General features: G+C 37.1%; 1 protein-coding gene across 1 annotated transcript; it reads left to right on the top strand.

The window, feature by feature from the left end:
- Nucleotides 1–2,120: 2,120 nt before the first annotated feature.
- LOC121865443 (nuclear export mediator factor NEMF-like) lies at nucleotides 2,121–23,954 on the top strand. The gene is made up of 20 exons (XM_042364876.1): nucleotides 2,121–2,255; nucleotides 3,471–3,554; nucleotides 3,937–4,114; nucleotides 4,682–4,884; nucleotides 5,357–5,493; nucleotides 5,822–5,988; nucleotides 11,418–11,559; nucleotides 11,933–12,103; nucleotides 13,768–13,945; nucleotides 14,351–14,488; nucleotides 14,873–15,069; nucleotides 15,789–15,969; nucleotides 16,950–17,144; nucleotides 17,576–17,748; nucleotides 18,471–18,597; nucleotides 19,313–19,473; nucleotides 21,376–21,578; nucleotides 22,464–22,691; nucleotides 23,188–23,300; nucleotides 23,671–23,954. The coding sequence occupies exons 2-20, from the start codon at nucleotides 3,496–3,498 to the stop codon at nucleotides 23,867–23,869; spliced, it is 3,150 nt and encodes a 1,049-aa protein (XP_042220810.1). The 5' UTR covers nucleotides 2,121–2,255; nucleotides 3,471–3,495; the 3' UTR covers nucleotides 23,870–23,954.
- Nucleotides 23,955–25,009: the final 1,055 nt, after the last annotated feature.

Consider the following 25,009-nt stretch of genomic DNA (forward strand, 5'->3'; position numbering starts at 1 on the left):
AGTATACTCCGTAAAGCACAGGAACAAAATATACCATACAGAAAAATTAGGTCCAAATAAGAATGAGCCAAGGTGGATGACCAAAAAACTTAAACATGACATAGGAATAAAGAAAGGAATTTATAAGAAACTAGCAGAAACGCTGCCCTCCGGGCGGTTCATTCGCGAGGCCACGGTAGGACGCCACCCTTCGGGAGGCTCCACATTGTCTCACTGTTCAGTCCTCAAAACTTCTTCTTCCATCAATAGTTCATTAACGGTGTATGTAAGTTCCACCATGTTTTTCACTACAACGGTACAGCAAAGTATATTTTTTTAGCATTAAACTGTTATTATTTTAATGTTTAATCATCACTACATATAATACCACCCATCATCACGACATATATCACCCATCATCACTACATATAACACCATCCATCATCACTACATATAACACCATCCATCATCACTACATATAACACCATCCATCATCACTACATATAGCACCATCCATCACTACATATAACAACATCCATCATCACTACATATAACACCATCCATCATCACTACATATAACACCACCCATCATCACTACATACTGTATAACAACATCCATCATCACTACATACTGTATAACAACATCCATCATCACTACATATAACACCATCCATCATCACTACAGATCGGTGAAGTAGTTTCCGAGATTCTCATGGGGACACAAACAAACAAACAGACTGATGATTAGCCACCCAGCTTATTTCCCCTGAAGATTAGTCCCCCGGCACGTGTATGCGTGTGTGTGTGTAATAAATAATTAACGGTTTATTGAAAGATCGTGGTAGCCCAAAATGTTAAAATTAAAAATATTCAGTCAACAGAGATAGGAATGGGTCACTTGAATGACAAATAATATACAAGTAACATAAGTGGTTCAAATATGATACTGTATATAATAACAAGGGGGGAGGTCATCAAACAGGTAATATCAGCACAGTAACAATACAAAAGTAAGATTGGTATGTATGTATGTGGCCATGGTCGAGTGCTTGATAATAAAGGTTTATAATCAGGTACTGTGGCGTTTTTGTAGCGTTATTTAAAACAGTTTTATAATGGGATTTTTACCTATGTTGCCACAGTGTTATGCCAACATTAGACAAAAACTATCATCTCAACGTTATATCTCTAGAAAATTATTGCAACATTTTCGCAACGACTTTCGATAACTAATAGAACTTTCGAGAAGTGTTAGCTGGTATTACACCACCGTATTAATAATGTCCCCAATTTTAAACTAAGGCTCATTCCTTGTTATTTCATCTACTTTTACCAAAACGTCACTATTCGGAAAAAGATCTCTTTGATACGGGATTAGTTTATAATTAGATATACTGTACATACAATTTGTGTGAAATAACCAGCATATACTAACTAATACCTGCCTGACGTCCAAGCCTTCAAGTGGATATTCTTTCCAGCTTTCCTATGCCCTCAGCGCATCGTTTGTGAGAATGAGGGAATAATAAGCGCATCGTTTGTGAGAATGAGGGAATAATAAGTAAAGGCCCCTAACCTAACCAATACTGGCACAGGTTCAGAAACATATCATACATTGTAAACTAGAGTCAGTACTTGCCCAATACTTTACAACTGTGCGTAACAGACAGGCGACCTAACAGGCCAATCAGTGAAGAGGACGACGAGGAATCGAGGATAAACTTTAAAATAAAGTAACATTCGACCCATTGTTGTAACCCCCGCCGTCTGTCGTTTGTATTTCCTTTCAACAAGTATATACAAAAATCCGTTCTTAATTTAGAAGACAATTAATGAAGTTTTGTGAAATATTAAATTATACGTCTCCGGTTCTTGGAGATATACTATAATGCTTTTTATTATTGTTATTGTTATTATTATTATTTTGGTTATATGTGAATGTTCATAGTGGTATTAATTTAAATACTTATTACAAACGATGTTAGTTTACAAAATAATAATAAACAAATACTCTTGTAATTCATTTTTGCGAACAATATTAATATTATACAATAAAATGTATATATAATATTAAAATAATATCTATTAACTGTCCTTTATCTATATATAAAAGTTAAGAAGTCATTTACTTAAGTAGTAAATAATGGCGGCTCAGAGGTCGACCAGCTGGCCAGTGGGACGTCACTGTTTTATGTAGAATATTTCACCTGTAAATCTTTTACACGGGAGGAAGGCGTGAAGACTAGTCCTATAAGGCATTCTCATAAACCAGGAAGGTAAATGAAGGAATCATGATAGCATATCGTTTTAATGAGACTATAAATTTGACAAGAGTTTAATGAAGGGAATTTCCAGACAAGTGTAACTTAGCGCATGAAAAACTTCATTGGTGTCATCTAACATGTTTACAGTAGTTCAGACAACCTAGTCACACAAATAATGGTCAACAGTAAATAAATTCAGCCAAGAGTAGTCTGAGTCAATAAATACTCAGGGTTAACTAGCAACTGGGAAAATTTAGTACAGGTGAAAAATTAAATTCTTTCCTTAAAACTGTGATCACATTAGTGTTTCTACCCAGAATAAAACCACCGTAGCGTTGATTTTTCAATGAACTCCTCAAGTTGTCTCTACAGCGACAACTTATTTGTTGTCGAAAGTGGGAAATTATGGAGCATCTGAAAATCCACAGTATGGTGGGTTGACATTTGCTATAAAGAGTCTATTGTATTAATAAAATTGGTAAAGGTGTAGAAGAGGGTGACCAGAAGAAATTGTCTGAATTGGTTGGAATTTTTTCTACACACTAATATCATGATATTAAACAGACCCCATAACATCAAAAGAAACTTGACTTAATATTAAGGTAGGTCGAGTACATCGATGGCATCCAACTGTAACACTTAAACGTTTATTTTTCCTTTAATGTCAGTTCCCTGCCACATTTGGACACTTGGATGTCTTTTCAATAAGTCACTGAGCACATATTAAGTCATTAACTTGGCCTTGATCCTCAACAAGCACAGATAACTTGTGATAACTAATAGAAAATTACACTATAATTGTGGAGGCTAAAGTGAAGAGCTCTGGACCATAACCTGCTAAGAGGCATTTATCGCTGAAACGTGTTATGTATTGCATTGTATTCCCCAACCTCTCCTCTGTCCCTTGGGTAAGTCAGACAGCCAATTGGGAACATGTACATGTGGGTGAGAGTCCTCTGAAAAGACTTATTTTTTGTCACACATTCCTATCTGAGCATTTTCCTCCATTTTCTATTTTGGCACTTAGCAGATTTTGGTCCAGAGCTCAAGTGTGCCCTTCAGGGAGAACAATAACTTTACATATTGCTCCCTCCACCATAGAATAGACACTCATGAGAACTGAGGTGTAGTAATTTCCAGCCATACAGACTTACAATGGGAAAAGACTTATAAAAGTGGGGAAAAAAACATTAAAATAAAGTTTGTCATATTTTATTTACTTTCTAGTGTATGACTCAGGACATCAGTCGCCATGAAGACCACCTTTACCACTGTCGACCTTCTGGCCATTGTGGCCGAACTGAGGGCCAGGTGAGTAGTCCAGCTTCATTTGAACTCAAAATGATAGTTGTAGCTCAAATAATAATGCTAAAAGCTATAGAGATCATTAGTTACACAGAAGTTTTATCAAAAGGCCAACACTATGATTTTTGCAGATTTATATTTTATCATAGAACCTTGAAGATATCTTTGTTGGGGAAAAATAGTGTCAGGATGCCTTTTCAGTTTTTATGTGATAAAAGTGTTTGTTGTAAGACTAGAACTAGGAAGCAGGAACATCAGACTTTATAGAACAAGGGCTTTAGGTGAAGGTTCAGCAGCCATGATGTATGAGTTTCTTTTTACCACATATTAGATGTTTGTGTTTGAAGACATATACAAGTTGATGATAATCACCCTATCTCTCACACAGGGTCATCGGGATGAGGGTGATACAAATCTATGATGTTGACGCGAAAACTTATTTGCTGAAACTTCAGAAGCCTGAACAAGAGCAGAAATGCCTGTTGTTGATCGAGTCAGGCACGCGCATTCACACCACAGACTATGAGTGGCCCAAAAGCCCTGCCCCTTCAGGTTTCTCCATGAAGGTTTGTTCACTGTTATGACTGAGCAGCTTCAAGTTGTTGTGGGCACAGGAGAGGTATATTTTGTTGATAATACAAGATAATTTTTTGTTAAATTTGTATTTATTTATTTATTTTATTATTATTATTACTTTTTGAGAATCCTAAATGATCAGACTTTAGTCCTGCTGAATTTTAGGTTACTGTTTATTGTATATCCTAGACCACGTAGGGTTCTCAAATAAAAAAAATTATATACTGTGTATAGAGCACCTTAACATCAACCAGTCAGGTCAGTGTCATTAATGTTATTCTTACTGTGTTACAGGTACCCCTTGTCTTTAAAATACTTGTATAATTCTAATATAAATGTTACAACTTATAAAGATTAAAGCATACCATTGCAGTACAGTATATCTAAAGGTATAATGGACCACTCTAGGGATTAAAACATTGGGACTCCATTCTGATATATTTATTACTGTACAGTATATTCAATTTATTAGTTTATTGTTATATTGGTCAAGTGTTCATCTCTGCCTGTTACAGTTATTGTTATATTAGTCAAGTGTTCATCTCTGCCTGTAACAGTTAAGGAAACATCTACGTAACAAACGTATTGAGGATGTGCACCAGCTTGGAGTTGACCGTATCATAGACCTGAAATTTGGGTCTGGAGAGATGGAGCATCACATCATACTGGAACTTTATGACCATGGCAACATCGTCCTGACTGACCACTCATACACCATTCTTAATATTCTTCGTCCCCGGAAGGAAGGAGAGGATGTGAGGTAAATGAGTAGAGTTGGTGGAATCTTATGGTATGCTAACTCAGAGGGTAGACAGTAGTGTACTGTATCTAACATGGCTGCTACTGTACTGTATAAAACTGACTTCAATAAGTATATTATATCCAGAAGGAGAAAAAGAGCAGAAAAATTATCAGCAATTTGTATAATATGGCCAGTTACATTACTTGGGTGTTCAACAATAAATTATTAATTGTCATGACTAAAGACGCCGCCCTTGTTCAGACCATTATGTACGTAATACATTTTAGACAGTGGAAAATATTTGAATGGTCATTACACAATGATATTAGGTTAATAAATTATATAGTACAGTAATTATTTTGAGGGCTTCTTTTTATCCTCTTACATGTGTAGAAGATTTTCAGGTGACCTTTACATCAGCCAGTGTACAGGTATCTGTTTAAGGTTAGTCCTGGCAGTCGGAAATTAATTAAATGTTTGAATTTTCCAGATTTGCCGTGCATGAGACTTATCCTGTAGATCGTCCACGGCTGCCCAAACCTCCCTTGTCACTTGAGGACCTGAAGAATGCATTGTCCTCAGCAAAGGAGAATACTCCTCTGAAGAAGATTCTCAATCCTCTACTGGGTGTGTACAGTGTAGCCAGAAGAATTGAGACCAACGTTGATTCTCATTCATTTGCTATACTGTACTGTACTGTATTTTGTTGTTTTTAGCTACCTTAATTGAATAATTTTATTGGTCCTGGTAAATAGGTACCATAGGGGGAGCTACTTATGACAGCAGTAACACAGACAACATTGTTTTGCCACTTAATAGGATTTTTTTTTTGTCAACTTCCACGTATCATGACCATGATTTAATTGTCAATCACAATGTTATACAGTTGATGCAACTAACTATAATGTAATGGTCAGCTTTTACCTTCACTTATGATGAATCATTGTTGTTTCAGACTGTGGTGGAGGTGTGGTGGACCATGTACTGTTGGAAGCTGGGTTCCCTGTTGGCACTAAGTGTGGCCATCATCTGAAAATTGACGATGACCTCACCAAGTTACACACAGCAGCAGCCAAAGCACAAGCTGTTGTCACAGAATGGTCAACAAGATCATGTACAGAGGTGAGAGGTGTGAAGAGACAAGATTAATAAACACTTTGTTACAGTTGGGGTATAACCTCTTGTGTACACTCACTCCAAAAAGTATCTATATGATTTTGTGAGACAATATGACAGAATGAACAAAGCATTTGACATTCCTACTGATACAACAGGGGTGACTCCTGGTGTTTCAGTAGGGTTGTCAAAATGCGAGATTATCTGACCCCCTCTTTGCATTAACATAATAAAATAATGAAAATGGTGTCCCTGTAGTGAAGAGGTTAATGGTGAAAATGGTTAAAAGACAAGCTCTTATGGGGACCACTGTTTTGTAGTCTGGTAATTTTTTTTAAGATTATACTGGAGATGATTCCCTTCGCACATACAACTCTTATATTGTGTCCTGACCACTGCAGTGAGGTTCTCAGGAAATTTAAGAAAATGTATTTCCTAAAGACTGGTAACACATCATAATTATAAGAAAAAATATAAATTAAAAAAGAATGTACAGTATGTATTACCTTATGTAGATTATTACCTGCACAATCTCCATGATGGATAAATGTATACAAGACCAAGAACGTTGACAACACTGGTGGCTACAGAGCTGGGGAGGCTTAACCCCATGTGCACTGGGTTGCCTCTTAGCTGAATAAAATCCTCTGGTTTTAGGGCCGGATTGATAGTCATTACGAAGCACAATGCCAATTGATAGTGTTCGTGCTGGTCTATTAATAGTCATCCCGATAAACGAGGTATCGGAAGGGAACCGTACGCATATCCCTGAAATGTTGGAAACAACATCGGGTAGCTACCCCCACTCGATAGCTGCCTTACGACAAATAATAATCATCATTATATTTTATGAAAGTTCTTCCAGTACTTTATATTACAGATGTCTACGTCGAATTATATTATTTTTTTTTATAAGAACAATTAAAAGAAGTGTTAATACGGATAAATGAACTTTCACAACACTGTTATGAACTTGAAACATTATTGGAATGTTGACATCACAGCTCCGACTTCGATGACGACTGCTGTCTGTGCTGTGAGCCTCATCTTCAATTAACAATTACTTCTGTTATCATTTAAGGTATGTTTCTTATCTTTATTCATTCATACAATATTTTTGTCGTAGTAGTAATAAAATTTCAACCATCTGAAACACGAAATACACTTATTTTTTCCGGAATGGGGCAAGCCAAGTGAGCTCACTCTATCTTGAGTTAGCAAGGAAAATATCACAGTTTTGGGCCCAGTAATATAGTTTAATATAAACGTTAATATTTATTTTCAACAAGATATAAGCTATGGGGTACGATCTACAGTGTCTTGTGTGTCAGGCAGAAATATGCCGACATAAGTAAGTAGAAGATTTTCTTTTCTTTATTCTTTAACTTAAATATTTACTGTCACTAATAAAATAAAGAATAAGTACAGCTTACTATCAATACAAATAATTTGCTCTAAAATTCTGCAATACTCGGCTACATCACAGTTTTAATAATACACTCAACACTGCACTCTTTGGTTAAAAAAAATCTATTTACTTTTAATTTTTACAAATGATATTTTCATTCATCTAAGTATAACTACATTTTTTAGCTATATTCTAAACAATATCAGAAAACCACACAGCACAGTAGACAGTTTGGGAGTGACAATTAACTAAACTTGGTTGTCACAAAAAAAGCCCATTGGATGCACAATTGATCAACTTGACGTAGTTTGGCTCTTAAGAAGTTTCTATGCAATTTGAAGTGTGTGTACAATGCAAGGCAGGGGCCCCCACTGCACTGACATGAGAGGTCAGTTTTAACTTTGCCATCTGTATGATGGTATTCAGTCGGCAACACTTACAAATTTCTATAAAAAACATTGGTTAATTGAAAAAATTGTGGATCAGTCATATTTAATATTTTGTTAGGTTAGGTTATGTTAAGTTAGGTGAAGTTTAAATTCGATTAGATTAAGTTAAAGTGAGGTTAGGTTAAGTTAGGCAATTTTCAAGGGGGCAGTTGTCCTAGAAACAAATGTTATTAAAAAATTTAAATTAAGAAATTATAAATAAAATGATAATGTTCTGATTTTACAGCATGCAGACCTACAGACAACACCTTGATGACATCGAAGAAATAAGGATGTTTAGTCAAGTTGATGATATGAGGAAGCGACGATTTAATATAAGACGAGATCCTTTTCAGTATTATAATGAAAAGGAATTTATTCAGTGCTACAGAGCATCTAAGGACAGCACCAGGGAGCTGCTTACAAAAATCAGACATCATCTCCCGCATATTCACAACGTCAAGACTTTGTGACAGTCTGCAGGCCGGTGGTTATCGAGGCTTTCTCCTTGGTTATAATGAATATGCGTTGCGTCCATACTTACTCACTCCAATCCATAATCCAGCTAATGAAAGGCAGAGGAAATATAACAGATCTCATATTAAAACAAGAACTACAATTGAAAGGACATTTGGAGTGTGGAAGAGGAGATTTGCTGTCTTGCAACATGTAAGAGCAAAGCTGTCTACTACCAAAAATATTATAATTGCATGTGCAGTTCAACATAATATTACTTTGATTTCTGGACTTCCACTGGACATAGAAGACATGCATTAAGAAGTAATACGGCTTTAGTTAGTTAGGTAACTACTATGTTCCATACATTACTTTAAGTGGTGAACGATTCATGTCATTAAATTTTAATAAAACATTGGTTCTATATTATTTCTTTATTAAAGCCTTTTCATTCATTCTTAAATTATGTTGCCTTAAATTGTCTAATTTTTACTTCATTGAGGTCTTTAATAAGGAAGCTTACCTCAATATGTATGATAATTCACCTGTGAGGTAATATGAAGAAAACCAAAGGAAAGAAATATAGATTTATTTTTTCTAAATGTGCAAAAATTAAGAAAATAAAAATTATTTTTTCTATACAGGACTCTGCATTTCATTAATATCACAGCTTATATTATAGATATACATAAAAAAAATCTGAACTGCCATACTTTGTACAATATTTGCACAAAATAGAAATGCAGAGACAAATTTTCTCTTGAATTAAATTATATATGAATGCATAAAAATTAATAAACTAAAAATCTCCTATATCCATTACTTTGCATATAACAACTTGTATTATAAATCTACCCCCCCCAAAAAAAGAACTTTAGTCTATAGCACAGTAAAAAGAATTGCAATTATTGAAAATCACCGCATACCTGTATATCATAAAAAAAAAAAATCTTAGCTACCATACTTAAGACAGCAATTGTAAACAATGGCAAAATAAAGAAATGTAGATTTATTTCCTTTAAATAAAATTATTTTAAGGTGTAAGACATAAGAAAATAAATTTATAATCTAGATGCCATTTTACGATATATCACAGTACCCCTGTATATAGTAAAATCATAAACATTGCATATGACTGTATGTTATTACTCAACCATCATTCATAAGTTTTAGCCATGGCATCATATGCAGTTGATGCTTTCCTTAAACATGTATCTAACAATTCAAAAGATTTATTAATTTTTTCAAGCGTCTTTTCAATCACTCTAATAACAGTTTCACTTTATCTTTCTTTGAATGTATGTGCTGATATTATGGCCTTCACTTTCAGTTCCTCCTCATGCTCTCTTTTCATTATGTACAATTTATATTTGTGGAACTCCCCTTGTCTTTTCTCACAATGACTGGTGAGGCAGGAACAGAGGGTGAAATTAGAAGTCGTAAAACAGAAGTAGATGGTGCAGAAGACACAGTTGATAGCCCTGGTGTTGGAACAGGCAAAACAAGAGGATCATGGGAGTGAGGAAGTTCAGGTACACTTGCAGAAGTCTTCCGCATGACACGAGCACTGGGTGGTGATTTCTTCTGAAGCTAATGATAGTTTTTCTGGAGGACCACCACCCGCTCTCCTATATCTCTGGTTTTAGTTCTGAAAGAAACAGAAGAATATAAATGCTTTATACAGTACTAGGCTACAGTCATATCTGCATTAAAATTTACTATGATATGCTGGTAAAAAGGACCCGTGCTTCTGATAAGTTTTTGGAGGTGACCCTTCAGAAACTGAGCATAGACCTGTTTGAAGCTATCTTGCCAGAATAATTTGGCTTGCTAAGTGTGTATTGCCAGGCAACTAATGGAAAGTACACTAACTCTGCAGAATAATATCTGTTTCATATAGATTTATATGCTGTATAGCTTGGTTCTAGGATAATTGCCCCCCAATGCCAGTGAATAACTGGCACAAAACATGGAAATAACCTAACTTTAACTTAAAATAACCTATCCTTACCTAACTTAACCTATTTTAACCTAACCTATTTTTAACTTAACCTAACTTTATTTTAACCTAACCTAACTTTAACTCACATGACCCATCACTTAAATACTGTAATCCTACTCAATTTAGTAACCTAATGGCAAAAATCCTTATTTTTAAATACTTAACTTAGAAATAAGCATATACTTACTCCTTTTTATGTTGGAGCTCCTCTTGAGGTGCTTGGCTGTAAGAGGGAGTTGATCTTGGTTGCTGGCATTTAATGAGGCAGTAATGTCATCCTAGGCCTTTCTTTTGCTGTCATTTATTGTGTTACAGTACTAGTAGACCTGTCCTCGACGACTGGCCTTTGCTCGATAAGGCGCAAAAGTGCTATGTGCAGAGTTACTGACAGGGCTGCAGAACGTTCTCTCCTCTCCATGTTTGATAACACCTGCACAAACATTGTTGCCAAGTACATAGATGAAAAAATTGTCTGTAATTTGTTTAGAACAGATACTAAAGTTCAATTTGAAAAAGATGATATTTTTCAATATATTATTGTGCCGGTATAAAATAACAACTAAATATCTCTCTAAACTGTCTTTCTAATTATGTGAAATAATGCATTTGGCAAGCGCGCGTGGGAAACGTTTGTGCTGCCATACGAAACGAAATGTTGTGTTTACACACGCTATATTCCTAGTTAAAGGCTCATGTAAGTGACTAGCAATATGGTACTGAGCGTCGGGTGGTTGCATCCCGACACACGATGCATCGTGATGATGATGGTGATCGTCATTATCGTCGTAATGACTAGGAATACGGCCCTTAATCAGATCAAATATTAAAAATGGTGTCCCCGTAGTGAAATAATGATCATTGGTGGACTTTATAATTTTGACACAAGATTCGATGATCTACACACATTGTGGTGAAAGGTTAAGCAACAAATAGAAGTAAAGAATGAGGAAAAGTACATAGCCCTTCTAGGGGCTGGCTGTAATGGTAAGTTGTGGATACTCTTTTCAAAAGTGACAAAGGGGTATACTTTACTTTGTTGTCAATTAAGATATACTGAGGTAGTCATTTCTGGTCCACTGGTAAATCATATAGGTGTTATACTGTTAGGTAGTGTTTATTATATTACAATTTCTTGTTTCAGGGTTACATTATTAAGAAAGTAGAGCAGCGAAAGAAGGCAGATGGCAGCACTGAGGACGTGCCAATTTTCCAGGAGTTTATGCCATTCCTCTTTGCCCAGCATGCACAGTCACCCAGTGACAAGTTCCCCACCTTCAACCAAGGTAAGTTATAGGCTGCTACACTTTGTTACATAGAAAATGGATTTGTACTGTGTGTGTGAAAGGAGGGGAATCGTATATTTTCTTCAACCTAACAAAATAATTTTAAAACTTATTAAACTAATACAGTGTATTTTATTTATATCATTGTTTTACTTTATGATTTTCATTTTTGGCTGCAATGCCAAATATATTACCCAATCAGTCAATCAACCTGACAAAGTGCATGTGGCCTGTTAAAAAAAAGCAAAACACTTTTGAAATGGTTGACTGTGAACAAGTTGGATACATTTGGTGTCTTCACATGTGATCTTCATGATGGAGTTTGCTAATGATATTATTAGTTAACTTCGATATTGTGGTCTTTTTTCTGCAGCTTGTGATGAATTTTACTCCAAGATGGAAGCCGGCAAGATTGATCATGCAGCTGTACAGAAAGAGAAGGAAGCACTCAAAAAGTTAGAAAATGTGAAGCGTGACCATGAGCGTCGCCTGCAGGAACTCAGCAACACACAGAAGACTAATGAATCGCAGGGCCATATGATAGGTTTGTATGTGTGACGTGTGTGTGTGTGTGTGTAAACAAATTTAGAATCATTCCCATCCACTTAAGAACACTACTACAAATTGTCTATACATCTCAAACAATTTACTAAGGAATCCTGCCATATTGCTGTTACTTGGGATGTGAGTATCATAAGTGAGATAGTTTTTCGTTAATTGTATTAAGACATGGATTATGTATATGAAAATAATTCCTATATAGAGATAGAAATAACATGAAGTATGACTGAAGTATTGGCCGAGCTCTCTGACTTGTGGTAACTTCAGCCACCAGCACAAGGGACTGGAGTGGGAGACATGTGTGGGAGTGATTTATTTGAGTATAAATATCCCATAGTTTGCACATGACATAATAATTTTAGTAATTAACTTAATACATATGAGCACAGGTTGTGATAATTTATTCGGTTGCTCAGCAGTTGCGAAACTTTTTGGCATCACTCGTATATACTGCGTCTCCATATGCCCTGGTTTATTCACTGATCAGTTTGTTTACATGCAAAAGTAGCCAAATCGAGCTATCATGTATCAATTAATTTTAAAATAGAAATTATAAAATAAAATGTTATAAGGCAAAGTTTTAGTAGTGCTGTTACTGTGTGTGCTGTGTAAGTGTCTTGGCATGTCACCTCACCACCTGACTCCGTCACCTCACCCTTTGCCTCATTAGCTCAGCTCGGAATTTACATTGATTTATTACTGTATTATTTTACTCTTATTATTGTATGTACAGTACATTTAAAGAAATATTTATATTTGCACAATAATTATAAATAGACCCAGAGCAGAAAAATCCAGGGTTACCCCAAGTGGTAGGTCTTCCCACTATGCACCAACCATGTGAGGATGCTGCTAAACATGATGCAATCTTTCATAACGCCAGGATCCCTTGTCCCTAGGCCCTGAGCAGAAAGGATTGGAGTGATTATCTCGCCATTTTCTCAGATTTTCCGGTAATTGCGCATTATTTCATAATCGATATTTGCACCCAGACCCAGAAATATAGATTTGGACAGATTTTCCTCTTTTATTTTTCTTCTTGTTTTCCCTTCTTCTTCTTTAGGAAATGCTCCTGATTTTCATCCTTGGAATTTGTTCCCAAACCCGGAATTTAGTGAATTTTCTGGAAAATTTCCGAGCAAATTTCAATTCTGGCTATTGGAGAGTTCCGGGTTTGAGGGATTCCATCTGACAGAGATAATACTAATTGTATCAACTTGGTGCCCAGATTTTAGAATACAGTCTCTCCTTGACTTATGACAACCCGGACATACGACGGCCATGGTCGTATAAAATATTTTTCACATTACGTATTTTCGAGTCCCTACGTTAGTGATCGCGCTGTGTAATGACAAAATTTTCTTTTGTAATTCCCTTTAAAATGGCTGGCAAGCATAAAGTGAGAGTTTTCGTGGTGCTGAGAAGAAAAAGAGACACCCATTTAGAATTTCTATGTACAGGTATTATTTTTGCCTTTTCGACTTACTACTAATTCGACTTACGACCTGGTCATCGGGACGGAACCCTGTCGTAAGTCGAGGAGAGACTGTAATTGTATCACTTCAACATCGAGGTTTTAGAGACATGGCTTTTACATCAGCTGTGCTCAAACCAAACAACAACATACCTGAAACTCTTGTCTTCCAGAGCTTAACAAGGATTTGGTAGATGCAACAATTCTGGTGGTCCGGAGTGCTGTAGCCAATCAGATTGACTGGCGACAAATTAAAGAGCTATTGGCAGAGGCTCAGGGCCGGGGAGACCCAGTTGCCCAAGCCATCAAGCAACTCAAGCTGGAAAGTAACACAATTACCCTCTCTCTCAGGTAAGGTTGAGGGCATCTTTTGGGCTCAGATATGTCACTCACTTTCTCTTTCTGTTATGTACTCTTGTAGCCTTAGTTATGATCACTATATAACTGAGCTACAGTATATCTGTGGTCATTGGATTTACTAATATACTGCAACATTGCTCCATTAGTATTTAGACTTGCTTGGTCAGATGCAGTCATGGAGAAAAATTCTGGCAACCCTTCATCCCAGCCATGAACCCTGAGACTCATGAACCTGTAAATCCAAGACATCACACATTGTTGAGCCCATAAATGGTGCACTGTGTTATATCTCGGATTCACAGGATTCATGGGTTGGATGGAGGACTGGCGGGACTTTTTTCAGTGACTGTACACCCACACAACCCCATAGTTTATTGGATGTATTCCTTGTTTTAGTAACCCCTATGACTGTGACGAAGATGATCTTTTTCTGGACTCTGATGAAGAACGTGAGGAAGGCAACGACTCCACAAATATGCGGCCAATAACGGTGGATATAGACCTAGAGCTCTCCGCTATGGCCAACGCTCGCAAGTCAGTTCTTGTTTATTTAACTATATTTCTAACTGCATTTATGTCTGGTGCATTAAATTTTATTTTTGAATTCTTAATATCACATTGCTGTTTAAAATTGAAGCATTGTGGTGTATGTTTAATAATTGTTTTTCAGTGTTAAGGCCTGTGTTTTAAATACTAATGAATGGCATATGGAGTGATGTGATGTAAAGTATACAGTGTAATGGTTATGTGACCTTCGACATATAGAAACATTATTATACTGTAAAGGTGGTACAGTTCATTACCTTAGTATATCCCATGTGTTATGAATACAGTTATATAGGTACTGCAGTTTACCTGAATTTCAAACTTTATTCTATTTCCTAACAGATTTTAAAGTCTTGAAATATGTTTTGTCAGGTATTTTGACCAGAAGCGTCAAGCAGCCAAAAAGGAACAGAAAACCATTGATGCCTCAGCCAAGGTGCTTCAGTTGACCACCAGGAAAACTAACCTGGCGCTGAAGGAGGTGGCCGCCAGCTCTAGCATCAACAAGGCGAGAAAGGTCATCTGGTTTGAGAAATTTCACTGGTTCATCTCCTCTGAAAATTTCTTAGGTGAGGGGAATGATAATAACTTATGTTGTTTGTAATTATGATGGAGGAAGTTGTGCTGTGAGAGCTATTATTCGTATACGTACGTGGAGTTGTAAGAAAATTATGAATAACCACAGATTAAAAAGAAGATAATAGAATAGGGGAGTGTCTTTTTTTTATTGACTGTCAGATTAAGTATGTTTATGTGGGTGAGGAGTAATAAGGCAATACATCATGTCAGTCTATAAGATGACTGGCCACTGGTGAGATTATTATTACTTTCCTGGAAGCAGTTGAGGATAAATTACACACACACACACATATGTATGCTTGAAACCACAAGCAGACATAAACTCTTCCATTCTTCAATGAAATCCTTAGTTTTAACTCCATGTAGGTCACCCCCATTAGGGTGTCAGAAGCTGAATTTTACCATGAGTTCATTATTAAAAAAGAAGATGGGGGAGAGGAAGTAAAACTAAAAGTGATCAGAAATTACTGTGATTGAGAAATGATGAAAACTTTGTTGATTAATGAAGAATATGCGAGTATTTGCTGATCTTTTTCATGTTGATGTATATCACTCTTAGACATGCTTTGTGAGGCCGTGAATGAGAAAATTTTACCAATATTCCTTCAGTCTCACTGTGAGAGGAATGATTTAATATTCTTGCAAATAATTAATTGTAAAACTCTCTAATGCTTATTAAGATGTGTAAGACCTCTTGTCTTTATTGCAGTCATTGCAGGACGAGACAGTCAGATGAACGAGATGATTGTGAAGCGTCACTTGCGTCCTCGTGATGTGTATGTCCACGCCGACATGCACGGTGCCCCGAGTGTGATCATCAAGAACCCCAGTAGCAAGGAACCACCTCCCAAGACGCTCCATGAAGCAGGGATCATGGCTCTCTGTTACAGGTAAACTTTAGATTTATACAATGTATTTAAGTGAAAGGCAATGGTAGGAGGTTTTTTATTTTTTATTTTTTATTTCTTTTTACTGTACAGGGATTAGCCCACCCGGGCACAGGTCACTGATCCACATCTGGGCCTGGGGGCAAAAATTTAATAATAATACAGTACGGTAATACTACTACTAGTTGTTCTACTACTACTACTAATAATAATTCATAGTAAATAAAATTTATAATAAAAAATACACTATTAAAAATAACATAATAAATTAATAAAGATAACAATAATTATAATAAAAACACTGTAATAATAATAATAATACAAAAATAAAGAACCACAAAGAAATAAAAAAAAAAGATCAAAAGTGAGAAACAATACAGTAGAGTAAACCCTCGAAGAACCTGACCCGGGAAATCCGGATTTCAGAAGATCCGGACCAAAAATTTTGGGATTCTGGGCTAAGAAGCCATTCTAGAAGTTACCCTAAGAAGCATCCCCAAACCAGAGCAAAGAAGATTTCAGGCCGGTGGGTGCTGCTTGACCCGTCAGTTGCTTGGACTCGGGTGCTTGAGGAAGTGGGAAACAGAAACAGAGTTGACAATTGTTGTTTGTGGGAATATTATTTCATTCACTCCAATAATGATACAATGTTTCATATGTTATCATCGGTAAATGCATGGTTTACGATGGTCAAGTGGATACAGCGTTTGCCTCTTGTGCCAGGAGTCTGTGGTTTGATCCCTGGGTACTCCCAGTTCACTAAAGATTACAATTTGGGGAAATGAATGGTCATGCTGCCTCCTTGTGTACTGAAGGCTTAGTATACAGTGTGCTGTATCCATACAGTCCTTAATAGGCAGTCATGTCTATGGAACCCACTTTCTTTATCTTTTCAGTGGTAGGTGCTATATGTTAGAACAATGTGTAGATGCTATGCAGAGCTGTGATAAAGAATAAACTACAGTTATTTACTCTCTCCTCAGCCGAGCGTGGGAGGAAAAAGTGATAACATCAGCGTGGTGGGTATGGGGGGAGCAGGTGAGCAAGACAGCACCAACAGGAGAATACCTCACTACTGGTGCTTTTATGATCCGAGGTAAAAAGAATTTCCTGCCACCGTCTCACCTCATCTACGGGTTTGGCTTCCTCTTTAGGCTGGAAGACGAGTCTATTTCTAGGTAAATATTTATCTGTGGAGTGAGTACTACCATTGTTACCTAGAGAGACATGTGAAGTGACAAAAGTGTAATAGTGTTTTCATTGATTTTGATATTGAAACAGTTTATTTAGTCAGAAAAATACAGATACATTTTTAGCAATATTAATTTGTTCTTCATGTCTTGGTCACTTGAGTAGTCTTCCCCAACCTTATCACTCTTACAGAGTTTGTGCACTGTGTTTGTTGTGGACTTGAAGTACCAGAGTGTTGAAGAGTTGAGAATGCTAATTACTCTGTTTTTAGATTTTTAGCTTGAGATAGTTCATATGGTCTTTTATTTCTACACTGGTAATATAACAGTAATGGGTAAGTAGGAGTGTGGACAGTATTCTAATATTAACAATTATGAAAACAATGCTTCTGCACATTAAGAACTCTGTTGGTTTGTAGACATGCTGGAGAGAGAAAGATACGTTCTGTGGAGGAAGACGTGAGTAGCATCTCCCTAACAGAAACCACAGATGACCACAGCGACCTTCCTCTGGTTGAAGAAGAAAACGATAAACAGCTGGAGAAGGAGGAGCAAGAAACAGAGGATGCATCTCTAGTAGACAAGAACCAAGGTAGGATGACCACAGTGAGACAGTATGTACAATTGCGAGCAAAAGTCCTGTCGCCTCTTCTGTTGCTTCACAAACCCCGTGATTCAGACTTGTGAATCCGAAGCAGTGGTAACTGATGCATTATTATGTCCATAAATGCTTTGGATTCTTGAGTCTGAATTGCAGGGTTCGTGGAGCAGCAGAAGTGGCGACAGGATTTTGTTCACGGCTGTACTCTATTTATCCTTGAGAGTCGTTGGGTTGTATTCTTCATAATTTCCTCAGTGATTCAATTTCTATGATTAGACAAAGCCTTTCACCTTTTCCTTAGTGATTAGCAAAACCTTTCACCTTTTCCTCTGTGATTAGGCAAAATCTTTAACCTTAGTGATTCAGTTTTAGTGATTCGACAAATCTTTTCACCTTTAGAAGTATTGGGGGATATTAGTTTTTTAGTTTAACAAATTTATTGACAAAGCTTGTAGTACAGTTTGCCTATTCTGAGTAATTCAGTCAGGTCTTGACACTGAGGGTGGTATCACTTCTCACTGCCACACAGGACAGAGGTTCATACACAAAGAAATACATCATATTCATTAACAGCTATAAATATATAGAGGTAGATTCTACTTGTCTGAAACTTAATGTAGTACCCTAGGATAATTATTAATTACCCTTGTTAACAGTATTGCAACCAACCAAATGTTGTAATGGTAACATAGTATTCCTTGATTTTACTGCAGAGGTAAAATCAGAATTGGTAAAGGAAGATTCTGCTGATGAAGAATGTAGTGAAGAAGAGACGGATAAAGATGGAACAGTGGAATTTCCCGATACAGTTGTGGACATAAAGCATATTGGTGGAGATCAGTGAGTGTTGTACTGCACTTGTTGTAGTAGTGGTAGTAAAAATAATAGTAGCAGTAATAATAATTGTAGCATGACTAGTAGTAGTAACAATAATAGTATCACAGTAGTATACAGTAGTAATAATAATAGTGGTGATAATAGTAGCATAGTTTTGTCCTCCACGGCTTTTTACAAATTTTTAAAACAATCAAAATAAACAGATGAAGATGAATTTGATTTAAACCAGATGTGATATTTTGATGTATGATAAAAAGTTTTCAGATGAAGCTTAATGATAGCAATTTTTGTTATTACTGTCCAAAATTTTGGCCCCTTGAATGTGCTGAGGTAGGAGAGTTTGTCATGGTTAGTTTTAAGTTTTGTCTATCCAAAAAAATGGGATAGCATTATGCATTTAGGTGGGGTAGATGGCATGTAAGAGTGAATAATGCTGAATGATTATAATACTCCTAGATGTCATGAGGATTAGGAACCTCTGCTTATTTCACCTGATGATTAAGAATCCTAACCTTACCTCACCTCACCTAACTTAACTTAACTTAACCTAACCTAAGCTAATCTGACCTAATGTGACCTGATCTGACCTAACCTTACTTAATCTTCCCTGTTAGAGTCAGGTGTTTAATCATTAGGTGAAATACGTGAAAATTCTTATTTTTCATGAGATCCTAATTACTGTAGCTCTAAGCACTGTGAATTGTTCCGGTTTCCTCAGGTTTTCTATCCGTGCACGAACTGTCTCCACGACATCACAGCTGTCTGCACAGTCTGGTGAAACAAGAGAAGATGAAGACAGTACAGTGGTATACCTGGGAGATGACCAGCCAGTGACTATCAACAGGAGGAGGAATGATTCTATTAATAAGTATAATAAAGGTGTGCTAATTAACCCACTAATATTAGCTGGTGTATAAAATTCATTGTGAGTGCACACTGTCATGTCTTCTTAACCAAATCCATCACAGTATAAAAGAGAATGAAAGACATTTCTAATACTAATATATTTAAAGTCCAAGAAACAAGGCTGCATTTGTTAGAGGTGCCAATTCATGCCAGGCAGAATACCTGTACTCTTCTGAATTTTGGCTTGTGACTTTAATTAAAAAACACAATAGTTGTAAGTATTGAAATGATAAATTTGTTTATCTGGTTTGGACACTCTCTCTCTTTTCTTGAAATGCATTGCCAGTAAACTTAGATACAGTACTTACACAACCACTGCCAACACACTTGGATAGAGACAGATGATGCTGACCACACTACTTACACAACCACTGCCAACACACTTGGATAGAGACAGATGATGCTGACCATACTACTTACAGAACCACTGCCAACACACTTAGATAGAGACAGATGATGCTGACCACACTACTTACACCACTGCCAACACACTTAGATAGAGACAGATGATGCTGACCACACTACTTACACCACTGCCAACACACTTAGATAGAGACAGATGATGCTGACCACACTACTTACACAACCACTGCCAACACACTTAGATAGAGACAGATGATGCTGACCACACTACTTACACCACTGCCAACACACTTAGATAGAGACAGATGATGCTGACCACACTACTTACACACCACTGCCAACACACTTAGATAGAGACAGATGATGCTGACCACACTACACACCACTGCCAACACACTTAGATAGAGACAGATGATGCTGACCACACTACTTACACAACCACTGCCAACACACTTGATAGAGACAGATGATGCTGACCACACTACTTACACAACCACTGCCAACACACTTAGATAGAGACAGATGATGCTGACCACACTACTTACACAACCACTGCCAACACACTTAGATAGAGACAGATGATGCTGACCACACTACTTACACAACCACTGCCAACACACTTGGATAGAGACAGATGATGCTGACCACACTACTTACACAACCACTGCCAACACACTTGGATAGAGACAGATGATGCTGACCACACTACTTACACCACTGCCAACACACTTAGATAGAGACAGATGATGCTGACCACACTACTTACACAACCACTGCCAACACACTTGGATAGAGACAGATGATGCTGACCACACTACTTACACAACCACTGCCAACACACTTGGATAGAGACAGATGATGCTGACCACACTACTTACACAACCACTGCCAACACACTTGGATAGAGACAGATGATGCTGACCACACTACTTACACAACCACTGCCAACACACTTGGATAGAGACAGATGATGCTGACCACACTACTTACACAACCACTGCCAACACACTTAGATAGAGACAGATGATGCTGACCACACTACTTACACAACCACTGCCAACACACTTGGATAGAGACAGATGATGCTGACCATACTACTTACACCACTGCCAACACACTTAGATAGAGACAGATGATGCTGACCACACTACTTACACAACCACTGCCAACACACTTAGATAGAGACAGATGATGCTGACCACACTACTTACACAACCACTGCCAACACACTTGGATAGAGACAGATGATGCTGACCACACTACTTACACCACTGCCAACACACTTGGATAGAGACAGATGGTGTTTCTTTGAGTGATTATAGAAGAAGTACTAGCTAGAGTATCATGTAAAGGACAGAAATGTTTAGTGACTCAGAAATTGATTGAAATAAGTCCCTAACCCTATCAAATAACAATCAACACCTGTAGTTTATTAGATGGAGGTTTCTCTGTATAAATGTTTCTTTGGTTGTAAAGTACTGTATAGTTATTTCTATAATTTTATTGTGACAGGCAAGAAGGGAGACAAAAAAACAAACCCCAAAGCTGGAAGTCAACAAATGGATCAGCAAAGTACGCAGGAGCAGAAGTGTCAACAAGGTACGGAACACAAGGATGGGCCCCCCAAGCGAGGTCAGAAAAACAAGATGAAGAAGATGAAAAAATACCGCGACCAGGATGAAGAAGAACGAGAGATCAGAATGCAGTTATTGCAGGTGAGGAGTATGGAAGCCGAGCGTTAATCTTCTTGTTTCTGAAGCATAACTTTAATGGGGGAACTCACACCGTCACATATACAGCATGCCCTGACAATTCGTGGACCTCGATTATTCGCAGATGACACCCTGGATGTACCCAAGAATGTCTAAGGGTAGTTTTAAAGTTGCTGGCATTTTCGCGGCTGGGACAGGGAGCCATTCGTTCTAGACACAGTAATTTCTTTTACCTGTATTGTAACAAACACAAAACACATACAAATAAATAATAATGTGAAAATCCTCTCACAAATAATCAGAAACAAGACAACAAAATGTGAGTTTACCCTCAAGTTAACTCCACGCTTTGTTATATATACAATACAGGTAGAAGAAATAATTGTCCTCGGGGCAAACACATGAGTAAAAAATGCACCCGTCCCCCTGGTCAGCAAATGTTATTCGCTTATTTGGCTATTCGCTGCCATTTTGAGAACCTAACCCCTGCGAATTTTAAGGGCGTGCTGTACCTTCCATAGGTATTGGAGGGTACTGCCACCAGTTTGAGGATCACAAGGTTGGAGTGTGATCTGTGGCAGTCTGGTAAGATGAGAAATTTGGAATTGATTTCCTTTTTGGTGATGACTCAACGTGCTGGTAAATATGTACATGTATTAGAAATTTCATCTCAGTGTGTGACCGAGGAATTACTTCTCCAGCATAGATTACAGTAATTGAAACTTAGTACAGTATTTGTATGTACAATATTATAGTTAAAAAGCTCAGGCAGTTTTAATAATTACCACTTTGCATCATTACTTATGGCAGTTTGAACTTCCCGTGTTGTGTATTTGGCTTCTTTGTAGTGGCAAACAAATTTTAATGGAGACATTTTGTGTGTTGTAGTCAGCAGGTAACAACAAGGATCAGAAGAAAGGTAAAGGTGGCAAGAAAGCTGGTAAAGAGATGAAAGGAAAGGGCCCAGTGCAAAAGGTTGGACCTAAATCCACAGGACTGAGTAGCCATCCTAACAGAGGTAACCTGACACACATCACATTGCCTGAAGACACAGACACCCAGGTCAAGAAGGAAGAGCGCCAGGAAGAGGAGGAGGATGAAGACGAGGCAACACAGGTACAGTACTTGTATTATTTGTCATTCCAGTTTGTGATACAGATATGCTGGAGATACATTTTGGAGGTTTGAGTGTGTGTGCATATGTGTTTTCTGTTTTGTGTTGTGTGTATGTGTTGTGTTTTTTGTGAGTGTATAATGCAAGCATTTTCCTGCCATGATACAATGCAGGGTAGCTGAACTGGTTGTGATCTGGTTCTTAACATTCTAGTGAATTACTCCATCTACTTTGTAAAACATTAGTCCACCTGTGAATTATTCCACCTTCAACAAATTCACTTGCCAGTGTACTCTTAATTATATGATGCACCAGAGTTAGTTTATAAGAAGGGAACCTTATCCTCCATTTTGGTCAAGAATCAAAACAAGCCTAAAACTGTCTGTTTTGAACTTGTAAACATAAGTATAATATCACAAATGTAAAAACCTAATACAGTATGAATATTGGCAGAACATTTTTAAATAAATTTATGAAATTCTCTCTTTTATTTTACAGCTTGCAGACGACCTGAATATTATCAATACACTGACAGCGATGCCAGTAGCCGAAGATGAACTCCTCTTCACAGTCCCGGTGTGTGCACCATATACTGCCATGACAAACTTCAAGTGAGTACTGTACTGTATAGCCAAATTTTAGGTGTCTCACAGGTATTTGTGATGTACCGGTAAACTTTGTTATAGCGCTCAAGGAGATGATGTTTAGGATGCTCCACTGAACTGTACATGTGTATTACTACAGAAAACTTAATATAAGTGTAACAGTAGCTGACTTCTCAAATAATTTTATCCTGGAAATATCTTGGTTTATTTTATCTTGTTTTTTAATATACTGTACAATACAGTCTTTATTTTGTGATAATTTTCGGGATTATTATCATTAAAGTCATGTACAGTAATGAGATCGGTGTTACAGGAAGTATGTAAGAGTAACTATGCTGATTTTTATGGTTATTAAAACTGTTATTTCTTGTGTCAGGTACAAAGTTAAATTAACCCCAGGACCTGGGAAAAAGGGAAAGGCCTGCAAGACTGCTGTGACACTGTTCATGGGGGACAAGTCGGCCACTCCCCGAGAGAAGGACTTGTTACGAGCAGTCAGAGACCAAGACCTGGCGAGGAACCTGCCGGGTAAAGTCAAAGTGTCTGCACCCAATATTACAAAAATTAAAAAATAACCAAATGTGAGAGATACTCAATAGTACCTTTGTGTGTATGTACAGTATGTAAATAATGCACTTCATCCAACATTCATGCTTTTCATCCTGGCTTTATTATTTTCCACATTGTATCTTGATTTTGAGGACATTAAACTTTCTTTCTCATGTAAAAAAAAAATTGTACTGTTTCCCATATTACTTTTTAAAAGAATGAAGTGAAACAAGTATTTCTTCTAAAATCATATTCTCGTGGTGAGGTGAAAAATAAGTGTTTCTTTTCTCAAAGATCATATTTTCATAGAAATTTATACCAATATTTTAGTAGTATTTTCTTCCATTGAAAATGAGATAGGCCATACAGGTATTATTTTTACACATCTCTGCATAACACAGGGGTGATTGTGTAGGTAGGGGAAGTAGTGGCCCTTCTACCGGTTCAGTTACCTGCACTTATACCTGTTACAGTGGCTGGCGTGTTTTGTGAGATGTGATTTGTGTTTGTTTATATCGTATTAAAACTCCTGGAATGTCTTTAAGGAACCTCATAAAAGTAGCCAGACTAAGGATGCAAGTAGATAAGCATTCCACAGAGTTGCCACATCTCACAAAACCCACCAGCCACTGTACCAGGTATAAGTGTAGGTGACTGTATGTGGACAAATGCCAAACTATGAATAATATGTAGAATAATTGGGATCTCATTTTCTAATTCCTTGTGATAATTGAGGTGACTTAAAAGTGAGAAATTGTTGGTGTATCAAGGATGAAGAGAGAGGAGTAAAGGGCATTGTGCAGGCAGATTCACTTGCTGGTAGCCCCTGTGTTTTGTATATACGACTGTTATTTATGATATAATAAATGATGGAGAGAGAGAAACACTTTAGAATATAATATCAAAACCTTTATTTCAAATACACAAAACACATAACATATCCTAAATAACAGACATACAGTATAAGTGATACTCTATGACTGCCAGTGAGTGAATCCCGCACCACCGAAAGTTTAGTGATAATTAGTTTCACCGGGTAAACTTGACTTCTATATATTCAGGTATAATTACAGATTTAGGTAAAGGAGAAGTACTGTACAAGGAGAAAGCATACTACCTAGACACTTCTATGAACCACCATTTTTTCTGCAAGAGAGTTGCCATGT

The sequence above is a fragment of the Homarus americanus genome, unplaced genomic scaffold, assembly GCF_018991925.1.
Source record: "Homarus americanus isolate GMGI-L3 unplaced genomic scaffold, GMGI_Hamer_2.0 scaffold25483, whole genome shotgun sequence".
NCBI lineage: Eukaryota > Metazoa > Arthropoda > Malacostraca > Decapoda > Nephropidae > Homarus > Homarus americanus.

Excerpts from the sequence above, each read along its gene's own strand:
- LOC121865443 (XM_042364876.1), top strand. The coding sequence starts at position 3,496 with ATGAAGACCACCTTTACCACTGTCGACCTTCTGGCCATTGTGGCCGAA. Across the intron at positions 12,104-13,767 it reads ATCGCAGGGCCATATGATAG|AGCTTAACAAGGATTTGGTA; the intron begins GTTTGTATGTGT and ends CTTGTCTTCCAG. Across the intron at positions 23,301-23,670 it reads ACTGCCATGACAAACTTCAA|GTACAAAGTTAAATTAACCC; the intron begins GTGAGTACTGTA and ends TTCTTGTGTCAG.